Here is a 26,759-nt window from a genome sequence, read left to right on the forward strand (position 1 = left end):
TAAGCATAAGATGCCGGTCCAAATGTATGGTCTGGAATAAGTTCATTTCTGACCTATGCGTTTTTGCTTTCCACCCAGAACAAAAAAAGGGACACCCAGGTGCTGTTTGTCTTGATCCGGGAAACCCAGTCCACAGCCGCCAGCAGAGAGTCGTCCTCCCTGTTCATTATCCAGGAAGGGTGCACAGAGCTGGGCAAGTGACGGCCTTCCCTACTCGGACCAGCATGGACCCCCATGGAAACCCCATCACTGTTCTAACAGTGGACCAACACCCCGAGCAAGGCATCTATCCTCCACAATCTTCCTTTATACGGGGCTACCCTGCCCTCCACTTGGAGCACACGTTAAACCCGCACCATTGCGGCCTGGAGCACCGTGCTTATCCGCAAACCCATACTTTCAAACGGTCCAAATTCCACGGACGCAATTTTTCTCGTCCCGCCTGCTATTCCCAATACGAGACCATGTACCAGCACTACTATTTTCAGGGCTTGACCTTTCCACAAACTGGAGGTCAGCAAGGTAACGGACTCCACAAAGGTCACGGTCGACCCTTCCAACCAGGACTTTTGTATCCTACTGTGGTGCACATGGCACCGGCTTCCTCTTCCCGACTGGGTGACTCCGGAAGCTCCTCGGGACTTAGTTGTTATCACGGGCATCGCTCTGTGTGTAGCGGTTACCTTGCGGACTGTCCCGGAAGCGACAGCAGCAGCAGCTCGGGTCAGTGCCACTGCTCCTCCAGCGACTCCATGTTGGATTGTACGGAAGTCAGCAATCAGGGAGTGTATGGGAGCTGCTCGACCTTCCGGAGTTCGCTAAGCAGCGATTATGATCCCTATGTGTACCGCAGTAAGAGTCCGTGTCGGGGTTCGGCCGGGGAGGCTGGGACGGCGTTCGCTGCCACCCCTCAAACTGATGATACTTTGGCCCCGGTATCAACTATGAAGGACTGCCTACAACCTCCGATTGGAGAGTGTTATAGTTCTGGGGATCAGTTGTCCAACTGCAGCCTGGAGCCCAACTGTAGTAGCCACTCTTCGGTGGAAACCAGGGAACTTACTAGCACTACCTCAGCCGGGCCCCTAGAGGGCGCTGTGGCAGAAAGGAGCCACAGCTCTGTGAAGCCTTGTGGAGAGCAAGGGGTAGCTTGCAACTGCTGTTTCGAGGTACCCAAATTAAACTTAGAGCGTAAAGGTAAGGAAGCAGATGCACACTGCAGGTGGGCCGCGGAGTCCTCCCCACCAAACTTTTATAGCGTTAGCACCGAGCAGCTACCGTCTCCGGATCGCGTTAGCTACGACGGACTGCCATGCTGCTTCTACACAGAGATGACTGTACATAGAGGAAGCGCTAGTCATTACGCTGAAGATTGTTCGGTTAATGTACAGTACGCCCAGACGGACAGCGACGGCTGCATGGGACAGGGTTGCCGCGAGTTAGCGCAGCGGATACCCATAATTCCTGAGGATACAGACTGTGAATTAGGCTTGGGTCCAGAACCACAAACAAGTTTGCTCCCTCCTAGACTTCCTGTAGAGAGGCAGGAGAGGACTTCTGAGGAGCACTTGTTTTTCACCTCAGGACAATGTAGAGGTCAAGTTGAAGAGGCAAGGGCACTGTTTCCCTCGCAGTGTAGCGGCGCGTCAGAAACACAAGGGGGCAGCAAAGCGTCGTTTGACGGATCAGGGCTATGACAGAAAGCCCTAACACAGCACAAGCTCTTGAAAATCAATAAACGTTAAACTTTTTAACACATTTTTTTTTATTTTCTTGTTCATTCCTGTGGCCTTCGGAATCTGTCACATCAACTCAATATTTATAGAAGGCGAAAGCACAAAGCTATATTTTCCTCATGCAACACAAACTCGGAAATGTGAGTCATACGGATCATCATGATAATATGCTTTTTCTTGACTGGATTAGGACCAGGGAAAATGTCTGTAAATGTATATGACTAACTTTTATGTTTTTATGACAGTTTAGATTATGCACCAGAGTTCCGTGTTATTAGCTACGATGATTTGAATGATCCTTGTACACATATTTCATTCAGAACTGCATGCATGTGAGCAGCACGAAGTCATACAGCATGTACAGTACGTACATCTCGGTCAACTAAAGGATTTCATTTAGAGACGTAAAAACCAAAATGGGACACTGCATCTTGAGGGAGTGCACAACAGGTGCTGAGGTAACTTCTCTGAAAACTTAACTAAGAATATGTACGCCTCCCTCTTTCTCGTCACTTCTCAGGGCCTTAATCTTGTTAGTACAGAAACAGACCAATACAAAAGCTTTTTTTTTATTTTTTATATATACTTTATCAATGGAGACTACTGAGTTACAAATATATATCACACCAAAGTTTCGTTTGTCTCCAGGGTACAGTCAAAACACCACTGGTAGAATTACAACCTGACTACTCTAGGGTTAGAGGTGTGGGACGTCTAGGATTTGACCCCTAATAATTGCATTTTATTTTATTTTTATTTTTTTATTAAAGCTAACAGTTTGTAAGAAAGACGCCAAAGTATAATGGTTTAAAGAGATTGGAATGCAGTGGTATATATATTTAAATGTATATATATCAAAAACCGCATAATTACCTTTAATAACTACACATTGCACTCATGCTTTTACACATGCATCATCATATCATCATGCCTTTCTGTTTTTACAGAGTATTTTATACTGTTTCTATGAAATGTACCCATGCAGCTTACACAGGTGGTCATTTAAAAATAACTATTTATACATAGACTAAACAAGAATCTACTCTTGCTTTGCATAGAGATATGTATTGCAAATATAGCATTTTTATTTTAAATTTTTTTCTGGGTACTTGAGTCACTATTTAATGTTTCGTATTGTTTGTAGCACTTAAGATTGTATAAAAGAAAATGTGTACAAAAGTTAATATTTTTTAAAGATATAATTATTTTCTCCATTATCATTTTACAAATGTTAAAGGTTAGAGCTTGATCTGTGTATATTTCTGTACCTGTATAGCATCACATTTCATAAATGGAAATATGTTCTCTGAATATTTATTGACTAATATATTTATCTTTAAGCCATGTCTTATGTTCAGAGTGTCTGAGGTTTTTGTTTTTTTGAGAGAGAGAACTAATAAGAGACTTTGTAAATACATGGTAATTGCACACAAGACGATTAAATACTCTCTGACCAAAAACTGATTTTAAATTTTTAGTAGTTTTGTAACAAAGTGTACAAAGATCTTAAAAAAATATATGGTTTTATTAAAGTAAGAACACATTTGACTGTTTCATTTTCACCATGCACAACACACCACAGGGATGTTTTTCATGTTATAAACCAATTCCAAAAGTGTGTGGATCCACTTTGGTGGAAATCTGATACAGATTCAGACCACAGCAAGAATTCAGAGCGTTCATTACTGAACTTACATTTTGTAATGCGATCAAAGAACAAAATATATTTACTCTTTTACAAGGTCAGCATGTGCTTCCAACAGACCAAAAACACATTGTCCATCTTGTACAAATAAAAAACAGCGCTCACATTTCATCAGCCTTTAAAAATTAAGCCATTTTCAACATCTCAATTAAAACCACAACACTTTAAAGAACATTTTAATGTCTGCCAGAGAGTGAAAGTGTTTCCATTCCCAACAAAAACACATGAACAAAGGACTCTTCATGCGGAGAGCCCAGTGTCTGGTCGAACGGTGTTCATTTTAACATCCTCCACTCATTGTTTGTTGAACAACTCTTTCTTATCACAGTTCATTCGGAGAGAAGGCAACACTCGCTGCATGCTGACACTCAGAGCTTGAATCCTGAATGAACGGCAACGATTCCTCCGGTCAGGTTAAAATACTGGACGTAGAAGAAGCCAGCATCCTCAATAATTTCCTTGAATGTTTCTTGAGGAAGGCACAAAAGTTGGATGAAGCTTTCTCACAATCTCAGAATTCTTTTTTCAGAAAAATGGTTTGGATTACCATAGTTAAAAAATGTTACAAAATCTGCGAAAAAATAAAGCAGGCATGGACAAAGTGTGACTTTCACAAAGAAAAACTTAAAAGTAAGACCTGTAATTGGTGAAACAGTCTTATAGGTTCTTAAATTTCAAGAGCCAACACAGTTTATTTTAGACAAAATGAAGATGTAAACTCTGCATTAAATGCATGAGATGTCTGAGAACATACTGTGTCATGTCTGTCACGCCTAAAAAACTGCTGTAACATGAAGTGGAGTTTGTTACCTGGTCTGGGAACTTTCGGATGCTCTCCACCAAATACTGATATGATTTCCAGTCTCCAGCAATCACTTCACCCACAAACTATATGAAAACTATATGCATCATACAACCTGGCCAAAAAAATAATAATTACATACTATACACTGTATGTCTCATCTATAAAAAAAGTAAAAGGTTTTTTTTTTTTTTTTTTTTTTTTTTGTAAAGGTTTATATATATATATATATATATATATATATATATATATATATATATTATATCTATAGTCATTATAGAAAATATGTAAAAATTCTGCAATAAATAGAATAAAAAGTGCATTTACAAAAAAATGGTGCCTTACAAATTAAGTACATGCAGTGAACAAGTCAGTGTTAAGGGAGTAAAATGTTCAGTGTAGGGTTATCACAGTTAACTAAAACCATTAAACATTTTTGTTACTTGTACTAAATGTTAACTAAAATAAAATATATATATAAAAAAGTATTTTCATTTAATTTTAATGTACAAAGACAACACTAAAATAATAAAAATTCCACAAACTTTAACTACAATGAAAATGAAAACTGAAAATATACAAATAAAAACTATAATACTATCTAAAACTGGTTCAATGACCTTGCGAGAAGAGGGTTGGTCACTTTGCTGAATTCTAGACACTTGAAGCGTCCACTCGGCTTGAGGACACGCAAAGCCTCCTGTAGGGCCTGCCGAAAGAGTCATCATCTCAAACTAATTAATAATAATAATAATAATAACCAGCTTACAGTGACAGGATGATCAAAGACTTCAAACACATCACTCTTCCAGTATGTTAATCAACGAATACCACAACATGAAATATGGTAGCATATTAGATTAGATATAGAGAAATACAGATTGTAAGCACTATATGTGACCCTGGAGCACAAAAGCAGTCTTAAGTCTCTGGGGTATATTTGTATCAACAGCCAAAAATACATTGTATGAGTCAAAATTATCCATTTTTCTTTTATGCCGAAAATCATTAGGATATTAAGTAACACTAATGTTATCCCATGCCTTCTGCAGCTCAAGCCAAGCTTTTCCTTTGAGTGTACAATAGATCTGTTCAGATTATTTTCCAACTCGCTCCAAACTTGCTCGATGGTGTTGAGGTCTGGACTTTGAGGGCCAGTCCATCATTTTAATGTTCCAGCAGATTCCTTCCGTCGCAGGTAGTTCCAGTTTATGGGTATTGTAATGGCCAATTGAACAAAAACTGAAAACTGAAACCTCTTACATGTGCCAAGTGTTCTAACAATTTTGGCCTCCACTGTGTGTGTGTGTGTGTGTGTGTGTGTGTGTGTGTGTGTGTGTGTGTGTGTGTGAAGGCATTAGCAGGGGCGTCGGACTGGGGGGTAAAGGGTACCGAGTACCCAGGGCCCGAGGCAGGGGGGGGGGGCCCTTAGAAGTCAGTTTTCTATACATACATATACATGCACTAACATTTGTATAGGCATTTAAAAAAGTTCCTGTGCAAAACTAAACTTGTAGTTAGGCACTGGTTTGGTATTAAAAAAAAAAGTAATTTTCATGCTGTGCAGGGGCCCACCACCCCTCTCGAATCAATGTAAATGGTACGACCCGCAGGTCAGGTGCTTCTGCTGCGGACCCGCGGAGAAATTGAATCAGTTAATGAGACAGGAGCTGGAGTTAGCGTGATATGAACTAGGAAGACAGCAGGGGAAGAGTCATGTCTTTCCTTAAGAAAGGAAAATCAGGGGCTCAAACACGAAAAGAAAAGAAGATTAAAGAGAGAAAGGCAAATGAGGGCAAGCAGTTGCTCACTCAGATTTTTGAAAAGAAAGGTGAGCTCCAAATGCATCATCGAGCATTGACATTGTTTTAACATAAATATCTACTCCAGGTAGAATAGCATACATTGATGTTCGTACTCTATTTGAATAATATACCAATAATTTATAGTATCACATCCTTCATAGCGAGCAAACAATATTTCTGGGTAAATAACAGGGAGTGAGAAGCAGACGGAGGCGGAGCTGGGAGCTCAACACACACTGCCACTCCAGGCAGCTGCGCAGGTCTCCTCTTCTGCTGCAGTTCTCCCCAGAGTCAGAAGTTTACATGAAAACACTGTATATTTCCCTCCATTGTCCAAATCTAACACCCGCGAAAACACAGATCGTTAGCGCCTATTTTACCGCATTGTTATGCAAATTAGTTCGCGCACGCTCTTACATTAAGTACAGGATTGTTCTCAGTTTAATGCACATCTTAATGATTGAAAATGACTTACAGTATTTTAAAACGTAATTCAAAGACTGAATGTCTAGTTTGGCGGTTAGTGTACCCTGTGATTCTATAGTCTGCATTTATTTTAAACAGACAAATAATCAGCAATTAACTTGTACTTAGCCTACACTTTAAAAAAGGTATTGTGACAATAAAGGATATTTTAGCAACCATTTGAAGGCATATATTTCAGTTTCAGACCCTGCAGCAGCAGGCCCCTCATCACGGCCAGGTGAAAGCAGTGACAGTGAGACAAGGTGAGCTTAAATGTTAAGAGGAAATAAGGCAAAATAGGTACATTGTTATTGTACACATTTAAACTTTAAAGGAATAGTTCACCCAAAAATGAAAATTCTGTCATCATTTACTCTCCCTCAAGTTGTTCCAAACCTGTATGATTTTCCTGTATGATTTTCCTTTCTTCTGCTAAACACAAAAAAAGATATTTTAAAGAAGGTTGGTAATTAAACAGTTGCATCTGTCGTTTGGTAATTAAACAGTTGCATCAGTCGTTTGGTTACCGACTTTCTTCAAAATATCTTCTTTTTGTGTTCAGCAGAAGAAAGAAAGTCATACAGGTTTGGAACAACTTGAGGGAGAGTAAATGATGACAGAATTTTCATTTTTGGGGTGAACTATCCCTTTAAACTGTAATTACTAATTACAGTTTAAAGTTTAAATGTGTACAATAACAATGTACCCATTTTGCTTATTTCCTCTTGTAGCAGAGGCAGAAATAGAAGATGAGGTTGATATTCATATAAGTGATGAGAGGGAAAGTGAAGAATGTGACGAAGGTAGTCAGGAGCAGGAGGACAGAGCTGATCTTAGGAGAGACTTAGGCCATTGGTATCACTATGGTATTTGGTACGGGGGCCCAGCAAGATGGTTTGTACCCAGGGCCCAAAATTTGGTGCTACGCCCCTGTGTGTGTGCATATAGAGAAAGTCATAGTTGTGATTTACCGGTGCCACCAGCCTTAGTCCCGGCTGAGGATTCATGATGTGTCTTTCCACAGTCTGTGTATTCCCAAACTCATGGCGTCATTCATCACGTCATACTTCTTGGACACACTTTCAACACCTTATACACTGACCAAAAAAAATAAAAATAATAATTCACCTTATACACTGACCAAAAAACCAAACACCTCATACACTGACCAAAAAAATTAATAAAAATCACCTTATACACTGACCAAAAAAAATAAATAAAAATCACGTTATACACTGAAAAAAAAAACTAAAAAAAACCCCACCGCATACACTGACCCAAAAAAAAAAAAAAAAAAAAAATCACCTTATACACTGAAAAAAAAAAACCAAACACCTCATACACTGACCAAAAAAAAGAAAGAAAAAAAAAAAACACCTTATCCACTGACAGTCGTAGAACAACGAAGTAAAAGGAAATGTGTCGGCGACCGGAAAAGACTGTAGCACACGCTGTCGTTGAATGAATTTATACACTTTTAAATACGCACAGACAACTTATCGTACCAAATAAACTAATACAAATAACACCTTTCCCTGCTTTCTCCTCCTCTGAGACTGTACTTCTGCCATCTGTGCTATCGATATATCCGCGACATCACACATGTTTGACTGGACACCTTGAAACATGATGAATATTTCGCGTGAAATCGGAGAGAACTATAAGTCCAAGTGATGGAGGCTGCAGTCATGTTTCTCTCAAGTTCAGTTACGTAAGCACTTGCGTCATAATCCCGTTACGCGACGAGTTGTAGTTCCGGCGGATTTTTAATGGACTACAAAAACGTATTAAATATGTGTGATTATATATGATTATGTGTGTGTGTGTGTGTGTGTGTGTGTGTGTGTGTGTGTGTGTGTGTGATGATAAAAAAATGATGTTTTTCTGAAAGTGTAACGATGCAAACATGTTTTCTGTAAGGGGTAGGTTTAGGGTTAGGGGATAAAAAATATTGTTTGGTCAGTATAAAAGTAATAGAAGTCTATGGAAAGTCCCCAAAATTCACAGAAACAAATTTGTTCACAAAGTTGTTCACTGTAGGATTATAATACAAAACATTAACAAAAAAAAAAAAAAAAAATATATATATATATATATATATATATATATATATATATATATATATATATATATATATATATATATATATATATATATATAATATATATATATATATATATATATATATATATAATATATATATATATATATATATATATATATATACACACACACACAAAATTGTCGCAAAAAGAAGTGGACAAAAACTACAGAAATGAATTGTATTTGATATTTTATTTTTATTTTTCAAATGTGCTATAGAAAGGTTTGTTAGGCAAAGCGATTTATTTATAGATATTGCTGTATTTCTAACTCTATTTATTACTTTTTCATTATTGTTTTTTTTTTTTGTTTGTTTTTTTTTTTTTTCTGTGTTTCCTTGATTTATTTACTGATACTGCTTGAAAGATCATATCATCTAGCCATTAGCGATTAACTTTCTACTCTTTGAGTGTCATGCAGAAGAGAAATGACAATAAACTGTGTTTAGTGACCCCTACCAGCAGAGGACACTATAGGATTCATAGTCACGCTGCAGCGCTTCTGACTAAACTCAGCATGCAAATGAACGACGAACTGCTTGTTTACCTTTCTGAGTGGCTTTTAAAATTATTTTTTGTTTGTTTGTTTGTTTTTTATGAGCGAAGTTCTGAAGGGGTTAATAGGGTATTCACAAATGTAATGCATGCATTAGCAGTTAGCTCTGAGTGCATTACTTACAGCCTACAGAGCAGTAACAAACCTCATTGATAAATGGTATCTCTTTTCTGATGCACATTTGTGTTCTATTGCAATACTTTGCAATATACTATGCTCACCTCACATACCACGAACATCTGCACACACATACACACACAAACACACACACACACACACACACACACACACACACACACACACACACACACACACAGGGGAAATAGCTTACACATGGGGCCTGTAATACAGGCTTTGTTTGTGCATCTACTCTGCGTCTGCTAGTCATTTTATCTGATAAGCATTTAAGCAACGCAGAAAACATCAGAGCTGAATTTCTTCCTCCTTCAATTTTTTCCTCTTCAGCAGATGTTCAGTGTTTTGGAGGTCTGTAGTTTTTTAATGCATGCTTGTTTGCATATTTCCCTTTTTGTCATCTTTCAACAGAATGCGGTGATTGTGAGTGAAACTTTGGTCATCATGCAAGCAAATTTTCAGTCTCCTGAAGTATCTAATCTGCATTGTAAATTCCCTCTCTGCTCTGTGTAAATGACTGCATGTCATCATTAATAAAAAAGGGCATTAGTGACATCTCATGCTGTACAGAGAAAACACGGCAGGCATAAGAAACATGCATATTTATTTTTGCACTCAGGACACATTAAATAAAAACTACAAAGGTACTTATACAAAAGATAGATTATATCCCATTTTACATCCAAAATAACAATAATTTATGGCATAAATTAAAATTCTCACTATTTTATTTACAATTAAATGAAAACAACATCTTTTTGTATAATCCCTGGAAGCACCCTTTCCCAAAACTGGAGGGATTCCGATCTTGGTTTCTCAGAAGGAAAGCCCACCGTCGTTGTGATATGACACTTTTTTTTCCACTGGTATAAGTGCTTTGCGATCTAAATGGACATCAGGTTTCTGCATTATTCACCAGCCTTTCCAGACGAATATGACCTTGTTAGATTTAACCTGTCACTTTGGGTTTATCTCTCTTTTTGTGTGACACTTTAGTATGCATGGGCAGCCGCGGGCACTGCAGAGCTAAGGGTATGACGAAGTATGCAATAATTAACAGACTGCAAACCAAAACACAGCATCAGGTCAGACAAATACATTTAAATTGAGGAAAAAACAAATCTTTGCGCTTGAATTGGATGGGTGGCTTTTTTTACAGATTTGTTGTGTTATACAATAAACTGATTTTCAAAAGATGCGATCTGAGATATAAAAAATGCTTTTGGTTGTGCATAAAACATCACACAGGATAAGTACTTCAGTAATAAAGTGCATAATGTAGTGACTTAAATCGTTTTTGACAGTAAGTGTGGCGTTATTGACGTACCCACAAACATGGCAATGCTGATCACCTGGCCTTTTACAATATTACTAAAACTTACATGAAGTACTACACAGAACTAAATATAAAAATGCTGACCTGTGACTGATGGCTGTGCAAGAGCTGTGAACTGCAAGCTACATGTTGTGACACTCAGGATAGTTGAAAAAAAAAAAATTCTGTCATCATTTACTCACTTTTTGTTCATACAATGAAGGTGTTTTGGGTACAGTGCGCCTCATTCATGAAACATTCATAAATATCAATGCAAATTCAGAGTAATGTGCATGTAAAATGGACATTCACAAGAATTCAGGAATGCACTGTAAACCTCAGATCAATAGTAAAAACGTGTTTCAATTAGTGATGGTGGAAAAATCTAAATGATTCACTTTGTGCTCGAAACACCAAGATCTGGTGACACCTGCTGGTCAGAAAGATGTAAAGGTAGCAAAACCTCAGCTCAAACATGGAAAAAAGCATTTACAAACCAAAAATGAAGCATCTGTATAATACTTATTTTATTCATTTTCAGAACTTTTTTGTTTGTTTGTTTGTTTGTTTTATGGAGAGCTTGGTTAATCAGGCCAATAAGAGACTAATAACTACAGCTCTACCTTTGTATTATACAAATATGTCATTAAAATGTGATACGTAAAGCCTTTATGTAGAATGCATTATAAAAGTAGTTTTAATGCATTAATTATGCCTTGTAATGCATGGTACAATCTCATGAATAATTCTAACCACAGTTAATACATTATAACACTTATCAATTAATTGTTAGACTATGCATTTTAAAATCAGTTCTGATAATTTTTTGACACATTATGGATAATTATAATGCATTATACTCTTTAATAACCCTTTATAATGCATTATATATAATGCATCTTTCAATAAAGTGTAACTTAAAATTTCTACAAAAGTCAATGTGTGTTCAGGTAAAAACCATAGACAGCGGAAAGAGATCGTACCTATCAGTGAACCAATGAAATTTAGAAAAAGTTATGATGTACTTATGTTTGAACTTTTTTCATTTTTAATTGAATAAATGTTATTTTTATAATTTAAAAATAAGTTATTCAGTAAACATCTTCAGCTTGTGGACAAACACTACTGGTTCTCAGAATGATCGATAATAAACTGGAAACTAATGTTAGCTTTTTATGCATGGTTGGGAGTGGGTTTTTTTCATACTAATGAATATTTTGAAAATACAAACACTTTTGGGAATGCGTGGTTTTATGAACGTATTAAACACACACACACACACACACACACACACACACACACACAAATATTCCATGAATGAGGCACAGTGTTCTTTTTTTTGGATGAAGTAAACCATTCTTCAAAACACCTTATTTTGCGTTCCAAGAAAGTCAGGTTTGGAACGACACAAGGGCGAGTAAATGCTGACAAAATGTTCATTTTTGGGCCAACTATCCTTTTTAACCAGTTTTGGAAGCGTCCTCAGTCCTCACAGCTAGCAGTGCAGTGATCCGCATGGTTTTCTGCCGGCTGGAAAAGTGCTTCAGAATGTGAAAGCTCAAGCTGTGGTGAAGGGGGAGAAAGAGCAAATTGTTTTGGAAGAATTTCACCACTGCCTCCGTTGGAGAGTGAAATGAAAGGGGATGACGTTCGATTGTTCCCACACAGAATTACACAACATTCATCACAATGCTTCCCTTGCTCAAGTCCAAAACCTGACAGGAATAATATCCCCATGACACCCACACGACTACATTTATCTCGAGAATCCCCAAGAAGAAAAAAAACACATCCTTAGTGCTAATTCTCATTTGCTCTGAAGGATCAATGCTTGTTAACATCATCAAAACATTGTGACAGCTTAGAAGACAGCTTAAAAATGTTTCTTTTAGTCCTGAAGGCACTTAAAGGCAACGCAGAAAGATCAAAACCCAACACAAACGACAAGAGACGAAAGCGAGGTCCACAGAGATGTCAGCTGGTTTAACGTTAGTGATTTCAATGCTGAGTCCGAATAGCTCTGGACATGACTGTGACATCAATCCTTCAGCCAGCTCTCTTACATCTGAAGAAAGGAGCTCTGTGCTCCTCAGCAACAGGTGACCTACATCAGAGGTTAAAAAGCGAGCAAAACCTCCACAGGGGCTGGTGGGGTACCGTGGGGTTATTTTGGTAACGTAAGTGGTTTAGTCTTTCAGTGCGCTCCAATGCAGACGCTTATCGGCTGATCGCTTCTGTGAAAGCACCTCGAGAAACATCTATCCATTTTACAGCACTTGTTCGTTTCGGTCCGTGGCAACAGAAGCATCCCAGCGCTCTTTTGCTTATTAAAATCGCTCGGTGCATATGTGCACCTGTCACGTGATTTGTGATTGGTTAAGATGCAGATTGAGAGTACGCTCTTTTTGCGCAGTTTCTTACCAACAACCGATCGGCACGTGTAAGCTGGGCCCTGCGCTGAAGTGAATTAGACATGGATCCAGCAGCAGAGGCCCAGCATTGCGTACAGTGTGTGCATCGTTTAGAGACTAAAGCAGCCGTCGAGGTCAGAGCCGGTGAGGTTAGTTCCCCACGAGAGGGCTGAGGTCTCCATGATGGTTCTTGAGTTTCTTCTTAAACAGAGAGATGGTGGAGGGTCTGTAGAAGATGATCCAGGGTTCAGACGTGGTGCTCTGCGCGCACGAATCCGACCCGCTGATTGACGGGATGGACGGGGATCTGAGAGGGAAGACAGACACAAAACGCAGATAAGGACCGAGAGCGGAGAAGTTAATTTGTATCAAACTTTCATGCATGCTACAATACGCCCGGTAAAGTCAAATGACATGCAAAATGTCCATTAACAGTAAAACGGATGCTATAAATCTGCCAACGGCGTACAGATAAAGTAGCAAATCAAAGCGTGACTCTGAGATAAAGCCTGCTGAAAAATACAATAGAAACCATCACAGAAAATTAGAATGGTTTCCACTACAAACACGACTATTACGAACATTACAAACCATCAACTTTTAATCATTAAAACCATTAAAGAGCAGGTCAGATGGTATTTTAAAGTGTCCCAATATTGTATTGGAGTCCCCTACATCAGGTTTAAAAGCATCTAAGGTCAGAAAACATTGTAATTTTCTCAGAATATACATTTAATATTAGAGTCATTTGCCAATGATTAGGAAATGATTCATTTCAAGCAAGTTCGGAGCAAGCCCCTCCCTTCCTCAAGCATACTCTGCTCTGATTGGTCAGCTGGCCAAACCTGTTGTGATTGGCACAGAGATGAGTCCTTGAGCCAGTTAGCCAGCGCTACCATTGACAAAGCACCTTTACATAAAACAATAATATAATCAATCCGTTCTTATAATGACATAAAATACAAAAACACTTATGCAAGCGAATCGTGCCCACAGCTAAAGTTTAGCTGCTAAACTGTGAACACTTGGTGGATACGTTAGCAGAGTGCTAACGTGACTAACTGATGAAACAATACAGTTTGTAAGCCAAAATATGTCTACTGTAATGTTTGAAGAACGACAGACAAAAGACGCTTGGTCTTAACTTTTAATCAGAATGCAGAACAGTTGTATCACAGGAGCACCAGACGAAATCACTCATCTCTCCCGCATTAACCCTGTAACTGCCAGTGTAGCACAATAAACAGCAGTTTCACAATTATTATAAAGTCTGTGTGCTACACTACATTCTTTTATTAATTTTCAAAGTTATTATAAAGTCTTCAGTCTACAATAATCGACATATTCTTAGGTTCACTGCGAATTTTTAGAACTACTTCAGTAAGACAGTAATATCGTGCTTTACCTGGAAACCTAAAGCTGCACTAAGTATACATCACATATTGGCACAAAAAAATTATATTTTGAGCGCTCAATTGAAAATGTACACCTAACGTATTGATCGTACTACTTACAGGTCGTGGTTCAGAGAGCTTGTTAGTCCAAATTAAGAAGATTAGAAGCCAACGAAGATAAAAGCCCAGATTAGAGAAGCAGTTCTTGATAAAATGACAAGCACACAACAAGAGGCTCGAATTGTATTTCTGTGGTATCCTTGAACACCGCGTCTTCTCAACATGATGTAAACGCACTAATAGCAAAAGTGTTTGTGGGCAGATCAGACTCTGTTCGTATTTCGCGGGCAGGCGGGGATTATGCAAATGTGTTACCCAGTGACATACACCGGTAACAGGCAAAAGAGTCGAACATATAACGACTCGTTACGGCGATTCAGAACCGACTCTCTCTTTTGAGAGACAATATCTTTATTCATCATGCACTTTTTTGATTAACAACTTTGCAGATTGTTTTCATTTAAGGATAGCTACGTTATAAACTGCAAAAGAGAGATTTTTCAAAAACCCATCTGACCTGCTCTTTAAAAATTGTTTCCTGTGTGTTTTGGGACATATTCCATTAGGATTTAGTCAAGTCACCAAAAGACGGTGACCAGTTACCATTACACTTTCCATTATAACTAGTAAAACCATTACAAATTTGAAATGGTGTCTATTGTTTTTTTTTTGTTTGTTTTTTTTGCAGGGATGGGGAAGATGAGTTAGTTAAATCAATCAGCATCATCCTAATTCTTCATCTGATGCTTTATATTAGCATCTCAAACTGAAGAACAAAAAACATTCATTTTATAGCATATGTAACGTTACTTACTTTACAGTAAGATGCAGGAGCAGCTTAGCCACCATGGCTATGACTGTTAGCGTTAGCAGAGCAGCTAATGCGTAGATGGTCCACACTGTAAAACACAACACGTTTATTAGTGACAGTAAAGCTAATGCAGCCTCGTCATTACAGATGTACTGAAATCTTAGGTTATGACTAGCGAGAAGTCGAGTAACTAGTGTAAAGAGCGGATAGCTATAGAAATGCAAAACACAGAGCTAACGCAAACTAATATTTAAAAGCTAACAATAAAAAAAAAGCATTATAAAATAGATAGTTCCGGTCCTTGTTTCTGATTAAAGGTGATGTTGCTACCATGAAATCATAATGAATTAATATGGGATCTCTTTCATAACCGTTTTTTTTTTTTTTTTTTTTTACAGAAAAAAAGGAACAAAGGCTTTTCAAAAGGTGGGTCTCACAAAAAAAAAAAAAATTTGAAAATTGAAAATGAAAATGAAAATGTGTGTATACTGTATGTATGTTACAAAATTCAAGGCTCATGAAAGAAGGAGGCAGGAAACATGACTTTAATTACAAAATAAACAATTAAAAATAATAAACAATAAAAGTAAAGTCGGAGCATGCAGTTAAAGTCGGTTCTTGACAAAATGAAGCAACATTGTGAATATTGGACTTATTTTCATAAGTTCAGTGATTTTTAATGTTCAATATTATTTCTGATTTAAGCTTTAACAGCAAAAATGTTTTCAGAATTTGCCCTGTTGCATACATTATTAAATCTTAAATGAATCTTTTAAAGATGAATAGAAAGTTCAAACAATGAATTTTCTTAGTGTAAAATTCTTCCTCATAATTTTCCTCATAACTAGAAGTATATCTTTTTTTTTAGTTCTTAAATTAAAATAATTACAATATTGGCAACAGATTTCTGAGCATATATAAAAAGATGTGTATTGAATATAAAAATGCCAATTTTAGGCATTTCGCCAGAAAGTATTTAGTAACTTTAGTAAGAGTAAAAAACCCTTTTCTGTATTATAATGCATGCAGTGATTATGACTAGTATGAATGATTAGTAAACTGATATTGAGTGTGAGAAAGAAGAGGTGTGTGATGAAGAGAACTGGACACATACTGGTGCTGTGGTCCGCGGTCCGGCCCGGTTCATGCCACTGACCTGGCATGTCTGCTGGACTTGATGTGATCACATAGTACCGGAGGGAGGATTTTCCTTTCTGACTGGTATTTGATTTTGCTGTAGTGCTTCTCATATGCGGCTGCACTGTACTGGCGTCCTCTTCATCACCATCATCATCCTCCTCCAGAGGTGTGCCGGCTTGTTTTCTAAAAGCTGTGGGGAAATAATCAGCTAATGAAACACGAACAAAACCCCAAACATTGTGATGTGATGAGATACACATCGTCTGATTAACATTCATAACGTCTCTTTTGATGCATTTCAGAGAGAGATTTCTCAGCTCTTTTTAAATAACATCACGTCTTTCATTCAGCGCTGCAGACGCGGATATAAACGCAGTATGTGGCGTCTAAATCGAACTCTGCCTGCAGGGGAAAAAGGTTCTGTGAATAGTGAAAGCCAATTTGCTTTGCTGACCTTTTCTTTCAAAAAAAAAAAAAACTTTTTCCATTTCATATTTCCCACTTCCGTTTATTCTTCCTCAGATTGTGGTTATTGAACTCTGCCTCCCAAAACAACACAACACAAAGTGGCAGCGGGTCTGATTTTTTTTTTTTTTTTTTAGATATGACAAAAAGCACCCCTAAAGCATTGCTTAGACTTATTTGGCTTTTAATTATTTATTTTATGACTATTTTTGACTATTTAAGTTTGGTGTCATCACTTCTGATGTTGTTTTAGTCTGTTTTTAAGCCGTCTGTGTGCTATTGTTGTTCCAATATTCAACAAAACGCCTCTATGTATAATGCATTATAAAGGGATATTTATGGGTATGATGCATTATAATTATTCATAATGTGCATTGCAATTCATTATATCTATAACTGAATTTAAAATGCATAGTGTAACAATGTATTGATAAGTGTTATAATGCATTAACTGGGGTTACAGTTATTCATGAGATTGTACAACGCATTATAAGGTGCATTACAAGCCATATTCAATGCATTAAAACTGTTTTCTATTTTAATATATTTAAAAAAATGGAAAGGCTGGATTTTCAGCATCATTACTCCAGACTTCGGTCTCACATGATTCTTCAGAAATCATTCTAATATGCTGATATGCTGCTCAAAAAAAAAAGTGTTAATGCATCCTTGCTGAATACATTTATTAATTACAATTTTTTGTGTAACATCTGCAGGGACAAGACCATACTGTATACCTGTACAAGCAGACAGTCAAATATTAACTTAAAAGAAAGCCTCACCATGATAAAGAACAGAAAATCCTTGCGCCTCATTTGTCATGTCTGAGTAAAAATACAAAATGACGAAGTCTGCAGTGATGTTCACGATGTCCCGCGGTGGATTGCGGCCATCAAATCGTGCCAAAACCTGATTGGAGTAGCCATCCAACAGCTCCACCATATCAGTCTGATCCACGATATTAAAGAAAGTAAAGTTGAACAGAATGACGGAAGCACCTGGAACCTGGAAGAGCGGCATGACAAAGACGAGATACACAGGATATGATTTCTGGCAAGCTTGGGCAAGCTCTCTCTCCATTAGGATATTAAAGCATTAATTGTACCTGAATGGTCCAGTAGCAGACCCTGCCAGGTTTGTATTTGTCCGGGAAATCAGGAGAGTAGATCACTGCGGAGGGCGATGTGAAGTTTCCCCCACAAGCGCCTACTTTTGCTATCAGAGAAAAGTGACAGCTTTAGCTTTTACTAAATAATGAAAGGAAGAGGGTGAATGACAGGGTTTTGTTCAACAGACTAGATTCGTGAGGATGAGATGATCATCAACTGTCCTTTGCACAGATAATAAGACAATAATAAACGTACTGTCGAAGACTATGACACGTCCATCGCCTCCACATGGCTGAGTGTGATCTCCAAAACACACATGGTTACACTCGGTGCTCGGAGCATCACCGTGTCGATGATAATCAATGTCGTTGCCACAGAAACAAGCATAGCCTGATTCCATACCGGCAAGCTGAAAGAAAATAATCCACAAATAATCAGGAACTCATAATTCTCTCCAGCCAGGGCAATGCAACGGTGCAAAAACAAGCCAAATACAATATATACTATTGACTTCTTCCCACGCAAACAGATGCACATGATTACATCTACAACAAATATTGATTCTTTTGTATTTATTTTTTGCTGAGTCATTTTATTAAGTGAGAAAAAAATAAATTGAGTGCACTGAAAAAAAAATGATTTTTTTTTTTTTTTAAGGTTAGTGGTTACAAACAATTTATTTTAGCTACATTAGAAAAATTAATGAAAGTTAGTCAACTAAATTTGTTCATTTAAATGTAGCTAAAATAAATGGATTGCAACAACTTACCTTAAAAAAATTTGTAAATTAAATTAATCATTTTTTTTTCAGTCAGGACAAACATCACTATTCCAGGGAAAAGGTTGTTTTTAAGCGTGTATATTAATACATATTTTTTATTAATACTCAGTTTTTATATTTTCTACTTTCCTTTTATTTTTAGTTAAAGCTTTTGTCATTTTTAAAGGGATACACACATAGTCACCACTGATAAGCTACTGCAAAATATAATGTAGAAACTTTAAAATAAAAGCTTACATTTTCTGTAAAGCTGTTTTGCAATGATTTGTATTGTGGGAAGCTCTATACAAATAAACTGTTATTTTAATATTTTATTAGTATTTTTGTTTTTGTTTTCTAGTTAAAAATATCTAAAAATAAAAGTGAATCAAGGTGGTTCATTTTTTTAGTAGTAATGTGATATTTTGTGTATTATAAGTGTTATATATACAATATATATCTTGTTTTCTAAAAAAAAAAAAATCTAAATTTTGTTAGTTTCTGCTTAAAACAAGCACAAATATCTGCCAATGGGACAAGAAAAATATTCTTGTTTAGCATTTGAATTAATATTATTTTTCTTACCCCACTGGCTGATATTTTTGCTTGTTTAAGCAAATATCTTATATATAGTATACATCTTAACTCATTTTAATAATCAAGTGAATGCTTCTTGATTCAAAAATGTTTAGATGTTTAACAAAATACAAAAATAGGAAGAAAACTTTTTTTGCAGTGTACAGTAGTTCACCCAAAAATGAAAATCCTGTCATCATTTACTCTCCCTCAAGTTGTTTCAACCCTGTTTAAGTTTTTTTTTTTTTCTTTTTTCTGCTGAACACAAAAGAAGACATTTTTCTCATATAAAATATGTCTGTTTGTGAGATTCCCACACAATGAGTTAACTTGTGTTTTATAAAACAAATCACTTTAGCTATAAAATCTGATTGGATGAGTTGCATTTCAAACTTTTGTGAAGTAACTAATAAAAATACACATTGTATTGCACATAAATTTAATTCTATATTGATAACACTTTATTTTACGGCGTCCTTGTAACTTACTATTATAATAACAATAAATTATGCATAATTACATGCAGGTAACCCCAAAACAAACCCTAACCATATAGTAACTACATGTAGTTAATTAATATTACTTAAATGTAAAATTACACTTAAAGTGTAACCCTATATCCATGTGGCAAACCTCTGATTAATATTAATGAACCTGACATGGATGCAAACAGGTTTGAGACGTTAAGACACCCAACTAAAGTAAAAGGTGTTATGATAACTCTGTTCTATGACTTGCTGTCGATTGCATTTCTCATGCTGGAATTCGTACCTTGTATCTTTGGTTGCGGCAGAAGCTGATGCAGTTCTGAATGGTGAGTTTGTTGGAGGTTTGGTAGCCTCCAGAAAGAGGTGTTGGATCACCGCTGTCCTTAAAACAGCCCAGGTTACCAGGCACTGAAGGAGACAGAGAGGAAGATTCATTTAAAACACAAAACAAAACACACACTACCGCTCAGAAGTTTGGGATCAGAATGATTTTTAATGTTTTTTACAGGAGTTTCTTCTGCTCATCAAGGCTGCATTTATTTGATCAAAAATACAGGAAAAAATTTAATATTGTGAAATATTATTACGATTTAAAATAACATTTTTCTATTTTAATATACAATAAAATATAATTTATTCCTGTGATGCAGCGCTGAATTTTCAGCATCATTACTCCAGCCTTCAGTGTCACATGATTCAGAAATCATTCTAATATTCTGATTTATTATCAATGTTGAAACTATTCTTCTGCTTAATATATATATATTTTGGAACCTGTGATACTTTTTTCAGGATTCTTTGATGAAAAAAAAAGTTAAAAAGAAGAGCATTTATTTAAATTAAAACTTTTATTCAGCAGGGATGTGTTAAATTGATAAGAAGTGACAGCAAAGATTTATATTGTTAGAAAAGATTTATATTTTGAATAAATGCTATTCTTTTTAACTTTATATTCATCAAAGAATCCTGAAAGTATTGCAGTTTCCAAAAAAAATAAAATAAAATAAATAATAATAATAATAATAAAAAAAATGGCGGCACAACTGTTGACAAAATTTATAATTCTAATAATAAATCAACATATCAGAATGATTTCTGAAGGATCATGTGACACTTTATACTGGAGTAATGATGCTGATGGAAATTCAGATTTGCATCACAGAAATACATTATATTTTAAAGGATATTAAAATAGAAACCATTATTTTATATTCTAATAACATTTTGCAAGATTGCTGTTTTTTTCTGTATTTTTGATCAAATAAATGCAGCCTTGGTGAGCAGAAGAGCCTTCTTTAAAAAAAAACATCACAAGTCTTACTGATCCTAAACTTTTGAACGGTAGAGTGTATCTCATTTAAAAACATGGCACAGGCATACTGGGGTCCATGTAATTGATTAGCAACATCAGCCATAATTCAGTACAGTAACACTTGCAAATCATTAACTTCTCTCTGCCGGTAAATCGTCTGGAAACGTGTCTTAAAGACTGAGGTGTTTTATGAACTATGATTAAAACGGCATGCATGGCCCGAACAGTGTGAGAATGGAGAGCGCTGGATGTGACCAAACCTCATCCTAAGAGAATGCACAGATGGATTCTGGGGGTTTTGTTAATAATGAACTGAATGAGGTCTCAGGGTGAGAGAACACAGAAGTCAGAAAGAAAAAGAGAAAGAGAGGATGTTGGAATCTAGAAAATGTCTTGGAGTGTCACCAACCATCCTAAACCAGCAAGTCAGTTTAGACCAGTTTTAAAAGTTTTTTGTTTTGCATGGACACAATTGGGAGTGCAAACACTAAGCAACTACCCAGAAAACCCTAGCGACCACATGGCAATGTGCTTAAACCATTCATCACAACACATCCAGCACACACACACACACACACACACACACACACACACACACACACACACACACATGCTTTCATGCACAACATGAATGGATGATTGGGATTTGTTTGTGTGAACGTAAGTGTATCTGTTCTATCAGAACAGTTCTGAAGAACATTCGGATGACGGTGTAGGTTAAACAGTGAAAGGTTTGATTGCAGACTGGCGATAAGGATTAAAAGAACCCTCTCAGAACTCATCTCGGCGCAAGTCAGTACTCGCACAGACCTCGTTCTGCTCGCTGGATGCAAAGAAACGTTTAGTTTTCAAAGGGATACACACTGGGCCAACTCAGGCCACACACACATTCTGCCTCTCTGCATCTGTGTAGAAGTGTTTACTGAAATATTTGATGCTGTTTGATGAAAAGCGAAATTCTAGCAGAAAAAATTCAGTAATCAAGTTCACACAGTCAAAACATAAACACAGATTAACTACTACGACAGATCGTGACGGTGAAGCATAAACATTTACATTTTCTCTCAAAATCTGTTGGATACACTGCAAAAAAATGAATTTCTTACTTAGTATTTTTGTTTTGTTTTCTAGCATAAATAACTAAAAATTCTTAAATCAAGGTGCATTTACTTAACAAGTAAAATGACAAAATATTATGTCTTGTTTTTTAACAAATATCAACATTTTGTTAGTTTTTGCTTAGAATAAGCAAATATATATATATATATATATATTTTAAGCAAAAATTAGCAAATTTTTGATATATATATATATTTTTTTTTTTAGAAGCAAGACTTAATAAAGTAAGGCATTTTACTTGTCATGTGAATGCATCTTGATTAAAAAAATGTTTAGATATTTATACTAAAAAACAAGACAAAAATACTAAGTAAGAAAATCATTTTTGCAGTGTAAAATTCGTTGATACAAAACACATGGCCATTTTACACTTTTAAAATTAAAAAGGTTGTTGTTGCTACTGTGCTGTACCTTTAAGAAATATTTCTACATACCCAAACACTACAGTTTTTAGGGTTGGTAAGATTTTTACATGTTGTTGAAAGAAGTCTTTTATGCCCATCATGGCTGCATTTATCAAAAACACAGTAAAAACAGTAATATTGTGACAATAATATCTGGGTGAGTATATCTATGTTTTAAAATGTAATTTATTCCTTTGATGCAAAGCAGACATTGTCTTCAGTGTCACATGAAGAAATATTTTAGTAATGCTCTACTTGAAGCCTTTATGTATAATGCATTATAAAAGTAGTTTAGAGGCATTAATTAAGTATGCCTTGCAATGCAAAATATAATGCATTGTACAATCTCATGAATAAATGTAACCACAGCTAATACATTATAACACTTATCAATTCATTGTTAAACTATGTGTTTTAAATTCAGTTATAATTATTTACGACAAGACATCATGAATAATTATAATGCATTATAATCTTTAATAATGCATTATCCATAAAGGCTTTAAGTAAAGTGCTACCGATATTTCTTACTATTATCAAAGCTGCATCATATTTTCGTGGAAACCATGATAATTTTTTTTTTCTTTTCATGATTCTTTGATGCATAGAAAGTTCAAAAGAACAGCATTTATTTAAAAAGGAAATCTCTGCTAACATTCAGTTGCATATGAATTGTACTTATTAATGCCGCTGTGATGTCAATACCATGAAATATTCTCAATTATTCATTTTTGCGGCTTAGTTTTCATAAGACGTCTGAGTGGATTCAGGAGGAAGTTTTGCGTCACGCTCGGTAGCTCCGAAATAATTCAGCTCAACATTTGTTCTGATTGGCTGATTGTGCCACATAGTACAAAATGTGCAAAATTCACCTCTTATTTCGTTCTGTTATTTCTTATTTCTCCTTTATACGTAAACGTATTATTCAAAATGTTGGAGAGTTCAGCAGACAAAGACTGTGCAAACCCCACAACGTTTCTGCTTGTCCAAACACAGACATGTACAATATAATCCACAGTCTGTTCCTCTCATTAATCAGAGTGTAAAAAACATCACACAGCACTGCAGTGCAGTGCATTCCTCCCCCTCGTAAATCTGCAACAATGTCCTCATGAGCCGTGTCGAGTCAAACACAAACCGGATCCGAAGATGATCCATCGCTGCCAGCCAGGAATTTCTGGGTGGGAATTAAATGGAAGACTGCATGTAATTATGATGGTTAGATAGAGGACAAAAGCCTTAATTACACTGATATGCTTTTACAGAGAACAGAATCTCATTTTTCACTCTCGGAAAGAGAGAATTTCTCTTGGCTGTTCCTTCAATGGCAATCGCTCTGAACTTGAAAGCAGGACATTCTGCTCATGCAAGATTAAAGAGTGCAGGTCTTCTGCTTCTGACAGAGCGATACTTGTACTTTACCATCAATTTATCTGTCCTTAACCTCTCATCACGCACACGGTTTGCTTCCCCCTGCACAAAAAAGGGCTGATCTCTTTTTACCAACACAGCTGCTGTTTTTAGGAGCCGCCATGTTTCTTTAGTTAACTTACCTCAGAGAACTTCAAAAGAGAACTGCAGTAAAGCTGTGCCGAACCTCACATATCCATGCTTTAAAAATAATGCAATCGACTTCAAAGAGTAGAGTGGAATTTGAAGATTTTATACGGCGCTGAACGCGATGGCATTACGTGTGCTAATGTGCCTCGTTTAGACTGGCTCGCGTCCAGATACGGCTTGCAGGAAACACACACGTTCACAATGGAAAGATGCAACACACACACACACACACATGTATATTCTTTTTTTTTTTTACAGCCAGGCCTGCATCTGCATCTCGACGCGGAGAGAATCAGAGTCTTAAATTAAACACAGATGGGAATGTGGCTGGTTCCACTGGTGACATGCATAAAATTATTAAAGGCTTCACAAAAACACTCTGTGATATTTGATGCTGCGCAAGCCCATGATGAAATATCTATTCTGTGTTTTCTTAACGATGCGGGTTTGATTGCTGTACGGGAACACTGATCACACTCGTGCCCTTGAGCGAGGCACCTGAGTTAGTTTACTGTAAATCACTTCAGAGGAAAACTATCTGCTAAATGACAACTAAATAACAAAGAAAGAAAAAGCTCACTTTACCTTGATGTACAGGTTCAGATTACACATCAGATTACAATTTCATTCAATGGCTCCAGTCTTTTGGAAAATGTGACCCTGACTGTAAAAACCCAGCTGAAGTCATTTGTTTTGTGATTTACTGTTTTCTACATAAAATCATCTTTTTATAAAGATGTAGAATATTCTGTGAAAATAAAACCTTTATATATTTAATATTGACTGAGTTAGGCCATGTCAAAAATTGAAATCATCATGAAATTAATGGTTGAAATCAAATTTTGATGCTTGTTATCTCATAATTAGATTTTGAGACTTTAACCTGGATTTCACAGAAAGGGTCACAAATGCTAGGGACATTTTCATCTTACAAGTAGAGCTTGTAAATTTAACTTAACCATTTTTAATGGATTATTATTATTATTTTTTTTTTTTAAATGCAATGAAAATAAATGCAAAAGTAAAAGGAATTTTCAGATTATTGGAGAACTTTAAATACAACCTTTGTGTTTTTGTGATTAAAGTTATTCAATTTTGATGAAAGATTATAATGACATGCATTAATTTTCTTTGGAACAACATGGATTGAAGAATCGTTCACAATATGACCTAGAAAGTGCTATAAAAATGTAAATAGGGTCAATATTTATTTCATGTTGACCGGTGTTATTGTTAACTAAAACTGTTAAAAAGCGTTTTTTGTTCATTGAAATTAAGCTGAAATAGAAGAAAAATAAATATCGAATGAAAAACTATTAGAACTAAATTAGAACTAAAATAAAAGTAAATATATGATAGATATGATATAGAAAAATACAAACATGAGAGAGAGACAGAACGAGGGTGGTGGAAAAGAAATTGAAAAGAGAAGAAAGAATTTTTGAATTACAGTTTTTCTCAGTCACTTTGGTGCATTTCTCAAATCAGAAATGAAATTCTCAAAACTACTTGTACAACCTCCACATCATCTAGTCATTAACACACATCATAAAACCAGTTTCTCATTCGTTTGAACAAGTTGCGATTGCTTTTGTACATTCATGCAATTGATTATGCACATTTATCTGCGGTTTCCTACATTATCAGTTGCTAATGTCATGTTGCTCAAAATGTATTATATAGTTTTCTGTGCAATAGTCTTACCCCTCAAAACATCTAGTCTTTAGTTCATCGTGTAAGTCATTAAATGCAGAATGGTTCATCTAGTTGTCATAAACTGCCAAGCACGTTTTTTCTTACACATTTTTTTTTTGACTTTTTGTAAATTTGGCATGAATTGTGCAAGTGAATCTTGACTAATAAAGAGAATGTAGATCAACCAGTGATAAAGCATTTCTCTGAAATAGATTCATCTCATGAATCTTCAGCTGGAAATATATACTGTATAGACAGAGGACAACACAAGAGTTACAAATTCTGAAAGTGGACTTATTTTTTATTTTCATCTTTGTGCCCATATTTCTGTTTCCTTTTCTATATCACAATGACATTGTCACTCTTATATTGACAACATGACGAAGCATTTTGACTATCTTGTTTGTGAACAATGACACAAGGACTTTTCATTCTGATAGCACTGATATGTTCATTGACATAAATACTTGCTTTTGAGAGATGGACTAAAGATTTTGAGTAAGTTACAGGCTTTTGCAGGTAACCCATTGTGTGGTGCTGTTTGTGCGAATTGTTTTGAGAAATGCACTTCTTTGCAAATATTAAGGATGATTCGTGAAATGCACCAAAGCAACTGAGAAAAACTGTAATCAGAAAAAAAAAAATGATATTCATAACCTCAAATGTAAGATTTACTCCATGGGGGAAAAAAGTAAGTTCTGTATAGGCCACTGAAGTATCAAATTAATTCATATAACCAGTAGCTGATGCATAAATTAATTAACAGCAATAAATCATAAATATGTTGACCAGTCCGTGCCCTTTTGTAAGCACATGTGGCACGTACTTATCAAT

The 26,759-nt window shown here is 36.1% G+C and overlaps 2 protein-coding genes and 1 pseudogene across 3 annotated transcripts in view; 1 reads left to right on the forward strand and 2 right to left on the reverse strand.

Annotated features, from left to right (window-relative positions):
• LOC109103419 (E3 ubiquitin-protein ligase znrf3) overlaps positions 1–2,639 on the forward strand; it is a 68,068-nt gene extending 65,429 nt beyond the window's left edge. The window contains exon 8 of the mRNA XM_042723525.1: positions 79–2,639. Within this exon, the coding sequence (XP_042579459.1) occupies positions 79–1,697 (1,619 nt within the window). The 3' untranslated portion in view covers positions 1,698–2,639. The remainder of the gene's footprint in view (positions 1–78) is intronic.
• A 624-nt stretch (positions 2,640–3,263) lies between these two features.
• Positions 3,264–9,099, reverse strand: LOC122137343 (annotated as a pseudogene).
• A 794-nt stretch (positions 9,100–9,893) lies between these two features.
• The window catches only part of LOC109075975 (kremen protein 1), a 62,149-nt gene continuing 45,283 nt past the window's right edge, over positions 9,894–26,759 (reverse strand). Inside the window, exons 4-10 of one of the 2 annotated variants that reach the window (XM_042723528.1) lie at positions 20,119–20,243; positions 18,267–18,420; positions 18,008–18,117; positions 17,685–17,907; positions 16,454–16,627; positions 15,301–15,385; positions 9,894–13,339 (exon numbers count right to left, since the gene is read on the reverse strand). In XM_042723528.1, coding sequence (XP_042579462.1) covers positions 13,183–13,339; positions 15,301–15,385; positions 16,454–16,627; positions 17,685–17,907; positions 18,008–18,117; positions 18,267–18,420; positions 20,119–20,243 — 1,028 coding nt within the window. In that variant the 3' untranslated portion in view covers positions 9,894–13,182. Of the gene's footprint in view, positions 13,340–15,300; positions 15,386–16,411; positions 16,628–17,684; positions 17,908–18,007; positions 18,118–18,266; positions 18,421–20,118; positions 20,244–26,759 lie in introns of both variants that reach the window. The other variant, XM_042723527.1, reaches the window with a different exon arrangement.

This window comes from Cyprinus carpio, chromosome B5, assembly GCF_018340385.1.
Source record: "Cyprinus carpio isolate SPL01 chromosome B5, ASM1834038v1, whole genome shotgun sequence".
NCBI classification, from domain to species: Eukaryota; Metazoa; Chordata; class Actinopteri; order Cypriniformes; family Cyprinidae; genus Cyprinus; species Cyprinus carpio.